The sequence below is a fragment of the Amblyomma americanum genome, chromosome 1 (genome assembly GCF_052857255.1).
Source record: "Amblyomma americanum isolate KBUSLIRL-KWMA chromosome 1, ASM5285725v1, whole genome shotgun sequence".
NCBI classification, from domain to species: domain Eukaryota; kingdom Metazoa; phylum Arthropoda; class Arachnida; order Ixodida; family Ixodidae; genus Amblyomma; species Amblyomma americanum.
This window is the reverse complement of record NC_135497.1, coordinates 429,494,394-429,500,911: the sequence shown is the minus strand read 5'-3', so window position 1 is coordinate 429,500,911 and position 6,518 is coordinate 429,494,394. Positions and strand designations below refer to the sequence as shown.

The 6,518-nt window shown below is 45.3% G+C and overlaps 1 protein-coding gene across 1 annotated transcript; it reads right to left on the bottom strand.

Moving 5' to 3' along the window:
* Positions 1-2,956: 2,956 nt before the first annotated feature.
* LOC144103817 (uncharacterized) lies at positions 2,957-4,768 on the bottom strand. Its single transcript, XM_077636521.1, has one exon. It carries the CDS (start codon positions 4,766-4,768, stop codon positions 2,957-2,959), a length of 1,812 nt encoding a protein of 603 aa, XP_077492647.1.
* Positions 4,769-6,518: the final 1,750 nt, after the last annotated feature.

Genomic DNA, 6,518 nt, shown 5'->3' with positions numbered 1-6,518 from the left:
CGCGGTATCAGTTCTACGAGAGCATGGTCTATTTGTGTACTCCCGATGTTATGCTGCACCGCCGTGATGTTTCGTTTGACTAGATAGATAGATAGATAGATAGATAGATAGATAGATAGATAGATAGATAGATAGATAGATAGATAGATAGATAGATAGATAGATAGATAGATAGATAGATAGATAGATAGATAGATAGATAGATAGATAGATAGATAGATAGATAGATAGATAGATAGATAGATAGATAGATAGATAGATAGATAGATAGATAGATAGATAGATAGATAGATAGATAGATAGATAGATAGATAGATAGATAGATAGATAGATAGATAGATAGATAGATAGATAGATAGATAGATAGATAGATAGATAGATAGATAGATAGATAGATAGATAGATAGATAGATAGATAGATAGATAGATAGATAGATAGATAGATAGATAGATAGATAGATAGATAGATAGATAGATAGATAGATAGATAGATAGATAGATAGATAGATAGATAGATAGATAGATAGATAGATAGATAGATAGATAGATAGATAGATAGATAGATAGATAGATAGATAGATAGATAGATAGATAGATAGATAGATAGATAGATAGATAGATAGATAGATAGATAGATAGATAGATAGATAGATAGATAGATAGATAGATAGATAGATAGATAGATAGATAGATAGATAGATAGATAGATAGATAGATAGATAGATAGATAGATAGATAGATAGATAGATAGATAGATAGATAGATAGATAGATAGATAGATAGATAGATAGATAGATAGATAGATAGATAGATAGATAGATAGATAGATAGATAGATAGATAGATAGATAGATAGATAGATAGATAGATAGATAGATAGATAGATAGATAGATAGATAGATAGATAGATAGATAGATAGATAGATAGATAGATAGATAGATAGATAGATAGATAGATAGATAGATAGATAGATAGATAGATAGATAGATAGATAGATAGATAGATAGATAGATAGATAGATAGATAGATAGATAGATAGATAGATAGATAGATAGATAGATAGATAGATAGATAGATAGATAGATAGATAGATAGATAGATAGATAGATAGATAGATAGATAGATAGATAGATAGATAGATAGATAGATAGATAGATAGATAGATAGATAGATAGATAGATAGATAGATAGATAGATAGATAGATAGATAGATAGATAGATAGATAGATAGATAGATAGATAGATAGATAGATAGATAGATAGATAGATAGATAGATAGATAGATAGATAGAGTGTGCCTCAACAGCCAAGTTGCCTAAACGAGCGCACACTAGGTCAGATACATCAAAAACACCACTTCAAAAGATTTAAAAGCAGGCACGAAAACAACAATTAGGCAAATATGTCCATGTCATTAAACGTTTTGTTATATAAGATTTGTAAACGAGTCATTGGACAGATGGCGTGCAAATCGGGATAAAATGTGTCGAAACATTTTGCAGCTTTTGCATGCGGCACACGAAAATTCAGCGACATCAGTAAGGTCCCACAGTTAATGTAACCGCGCACGACGTTTTGCAGAAACTGCATGTCACGTATGCGTCGCCTGTCGCCAAGGGTAGACATATTGAGGTCTGCCAAGAGAGAATCATAGTCGTAGAAACGACGGCGACCAATATATCTATCATAATAGATGCGTATGAACTTACGCTGGACATTTTCAATTTTCGTGCAATAGGCGACAGATACGCTATTCCAGGCTACTGACGCGAACTCAAGACGCGGTCTCACAAGGGCACAGTATAGAGTGCGTAGACATTCGTGCCGTCGAAATTTTTTTGTTAATCTAGAGATAAGACCAATATGCCTCAATGCGCGTAACACAATTGAATTTACGTGTAGTCTAAAATCAAGCTTTGAATCAACAACAACACCAAGGTCTCGTACATGGGCCACGCGAGAAATCTCACCCGCCAAAAGTGTGTAATCAAACGTAACTGTGTCGCGTTTCCTAGTTAGAGACAGGACGGAAGTCTTCTTAATATTCAGTTTTAAGCGATTCATCAAACACCAATTCTCAACGTTGTTAATGTCAGCTTGCAATTGGCGGCAGTCCTCAATATCTCCAATATTACGGAATAATTTGAAATCATCTGCGAAGAGCAAAATTCTCGAGTTCTTGACATGTAACGGCAAATCGTTAATAAACACTAAAAACAACAGCGGTCCTAAGTTGGAGCCCTGAGGCACTCCCGAAGATTACAGAAATTCGTTGGACACACAGCCGGGAAATCGTACCATGTTACGGCGGCTGCCAAGGTAGCTTTTGAGCCACCTGCAGTATATGGGGCAAAGTCCGTATCTTTCCATCTTCATGAGAAGTACCTCATGGGAAACCATATCGAAAGCTTTAGTCATGTCAAAGTAGACTGCATCTACCTGACCACGATTAAATAAATGTGGCCCAGTATAATCAAGAAAGCTGCATAAATTCGTTTCCACAGAGCGACCTTTCAAAAAACCATGCTGCAGAATCAAGATCTTCTGTTTGAAGTATGAGCCCATGCGTTCGCACATAATCATTTCAAAAACTTTCGCAAAAGAACAAATTAGTGACACAGGACGAAAGTTGTTTACATCACAAGCATCGCCAGACTTGAATACAGGAACAACTACTGACAACTTCCAATGACGAGGGAAAACACCAGTTCGCAACGATAAGTTGAACAAATGCGCCAAAACAGGGCCGAAAATGTCAGCGCATCCTTTGCGCCTTTGCGCATCCACCTGCGTGTTTTCACCCTCGCCTACGTATGATTTGTACCCCGACAATTTTGCTTTTCTGCCGCATTCTTATAGTGCTATTAGCTCCGGTCGGTCCCCGTTCCTCAGGAATTCCTGCAACACAGCACGCTTGCGCGTGAAACCTCTACAATTCCATTGCCAAACGGTGGTTTTACTGGATCTGTGAGCCATGATTGCCAATCAGCTGATTCATCTGGTTTCCTAGTACTTGTTGGGTGAGGTGTTCGTACGCCCGGTTCCTTTTCGCAAATTCTTCCTTAAGTTGTTCAGTGAGGTTATTATCCCTCTGATGTATTTGCTCTGCGACACTGTTATCTCGTTGATGCAGCTGCTCTGAGAGGGTTTGGAACATCCCTAACATGCGTTCTTCAAAAGCCTTGCGCCATTCATTGTCCTGTCTATATTTGGCCTCAAATTTTGCCTCCAATTGTTCTGTTTTCATGTCTATCACTTTCTCTGTGTCCATATCTATTATGGGCTTCTCTACTTCCTTCGCCCTCTTCTTAGCCGGCGGCTGAGCCGCACCCTGCTCCTCTGATGCTCTTACAACTGGATTTTGTGGCATCTGCGATTGTTTCGCAGGTGCTGCATTAGGCTTAAGCGCTGTTCTAAGCTCCTCAATTTGCTTGCTCATCGCTGCGAGCTGTGCCTTAAGCAATCGATTTTCTTCCTTAATCTGGAAGATTTCTTCATCGCGTTTATCCTGGGAGGCTTCGCTCACCCAACCCACCTTTCGGCTCGGAGACTTGGGCCTCGCTGGGTTGTTGACGACAGCGCCTCCGGAGGGGCCCGCAGTCCCGGGTTGGGCCTTCTTTTGCTTCTCCGCTTCCCGCAGATTCGGTAGACGCGGGAAGGACTCTGATCTCCCTCTCCACTCGCTCTGGTTTCCTGACTGACTCCTGGATCTCCCTTGATGCTTTTCGAACCGGCTCCTTCCTACTTCGGTCTCCTTCGCCTTCCGCGCTTCCTCTTCCATGACTTCCATAGCCAGCTTGGCCTCCCATTGCCTCTTCTTTATCGTATAAGGGGTCCTGAAAGCTTCCTTGCATTTCCGGTCTGCTGTCAAGTGACCTTTGCCGCACAATTTACACTTGGGCTCGCATACGTGATCCTCGGGTGGGGCTATGATTCCGCATCCCAGACACTTAACTTGGGCGCTGACACATACGTCCGATCTGTGTCCTAGCTCGCCACAGCGGTAGCACACCTCGTACCGCTTCTTGTAGAGTACGCACTTTAGGGGTACGTCGTAACAGTACACCCACCTCGGCACTGTCTCGTGTTTGAAGATGACGATCGCCGAACTGAATTTGCCCATCTTCCTAACGCCAAGTATCGGCGGGTTCCTCGGGTTGCCGAAGGCCTCTGTCAGTTCCTCTATGGTCAGTTTCGGGTCGATGCCGTGCACCACACCCCGCCCGCAGTCCTCGTGCGGCGCCAGGTACGCTGTGACTTCGTACTCGTCGTCGTCGATATGGATAGACTTTATCTTGGTCACCTTCCAGACAGTGTCCATGTCTGGGGTGCTGAAAATCAGGGTGCCTTGTTTGTCGTTATGAATCAGCACGTCCTTGTCCTGCCCTTTGGCCCATGGAATTTGCGCTACCATACGCACCGCCGCACTCAACCTCGTAGTCGGAACTTTCGCGAGCGCCAGCCCATTCTTCGGCCGAATAATTATCTTGTAGTCATTAGCTGGCAAACGCGGAAGGTACGACGCAATTGAGCGCTCCGCGTTCTTCTGCCCCAGCTTTTTATATGCGGCGTTCGCCTCCGCCGCTATCTTTTTGCCCTCTCCGGATTCGGCTCCGCGTTCCAATCTGGCGTCTCCATCTTTGCCTCCTCGCCGTTCGCCTCTCGTGAGGTCCTGCAGTTCTTTAACATGTTTTCCCACTTTAGTGATCCAATCCGAGGTTCTCAAGTCTTCGGGTGTAATCTCCGTACCCTCTACGGTCCCCTCCATGGTCATGCAACGGCGTTTCGAAGCGAGCGCCGGGGGCTTGGGCTGTCGCCGAGCCGCCGCGTTCGTTTACCGCTAGCGGTCGGCTTAGCTAGGCGGGAAACATGGTCGACACAAAAAGGCCATAAAATGTTCAAACGTCCGCTCACGCTCATGAAAATGTCACCCAGATGACCCTTGTGACTTTCCACAGGTGATGGCAAACAATTATTCCATGAATCGGCACAATTTCCACCAGACAAACCAACTTTCCACGGAACCGACGTGAGTCACGTCCGCACTCCCTGCCCCCTGGTGGCCTTCCCGTAAACAAAGGAAGAGAAAAAGTTTGCATGCCTCGAGCCGGGCACAGTATTTAGAGAGCACGTGCTGCTGAGTGAGTCGGTCGCACATTCAAAACGAATCGTTTTGCCTATACGCGTTTTCTCTCTTAATAACGAGTGCAGTATATTGTGCTTTAGTGATGTGTTTATTTTCTCGCAAAACGGAACGATGCAGAACGTGCGGCTGAAAAACGCCGAGAATCCACGTGTGCAGCTATTCACATGCGCCTGCCGTATACTGTCATATAAGGGAAATCACAATCGCTCGCGGTTAGAGCTTCGGCACTGCAGTCCACACCCGTTTGCAAAAACAGAAACAGTAGACAAAAAAATGGTATGTACCTGTGGGGTCGATCTGTCGGAACGAATCGCGAATCTCCTCCCATATACCGGTCTTGTTGGAAATTTTCCTGTATTCGTTAGAACACACATTCCATAAAATCGGTCGCTTGGCGACTTCGTCGATAAGCAGTTCATTGAACGCAGCGCGATTCGCTTCACCAGCGCGGAATGCCATATCGACTAGTAGCCCCTGTCTGCGCTCGAAAAACCACAACACCGACTGTGCGGCCACGTGCGTGCAGCGCTCCAAAACACCGTTTGCATTTGGCGCTTCGCCACTTCCGGTACTGAACTTCCGGCGGCGGTGGCACGTGACCACAAGTTAAGATGTTCCCCATTGGTCAGTCGCAGAGCGAACAAACCGACGCTGCGACTGAATTCCAACCGGGTGGAACTCGATCGCAAGCCGTCTGCGAATAGACCGACGGCCCTCCCCAGTCGCCGACCGACGGAATTCGCAGTGTCGCATGCGAAAATCGCATGCATGTGAAACGAGCCAAACCCAGTCTGCCGACCGACCCTGTCGACGCGAGATCGGTCGCCGAGCTAAAACATTCACCAGACACGAACACGATTCTGCTATAGTGCTGTTTGTTTACGTTCATAACAAGCTCTGGGATAGATGAATGTCCAAAAAAGTATCATTACTGAGGATCATTGGCCAATGCCAAGGTGCTGGTTGAAGTGATAACTACGATACAAGCAAATTTCAGCCGCCTGCTGCTGCTTCGTGCGGCTCGCCTGACGTCTGCTAGATCCGCTGCTGAAGGCGTCGCGGAAATCGAGCGTAACTTTATTTTATTATGGGACAGGCTGGCAGTAAAGGGGGTGACTAGAGAAGTTTCTTTATTACGGCGCTGGCTAGTTCCAAAGAGCCCTCAGCTGCGGCATCGATGCGAAACCAGCTAGGCTTAGCGACGAGTACGGCAGCCGGGAAGCAGCGCAGTTCGTCGCACTGGCGCTCCCGCAGGCGGCGTCGTTGACGAAAGCGCGGCTGTTGCGCAGGCATGCTGTCGTTGCTCGAATATAGCAGGCGGCCTTTCTGTTAGCATGGCTGTTTTGTCTTTTTTGGTGCGAACGTGAAGTAA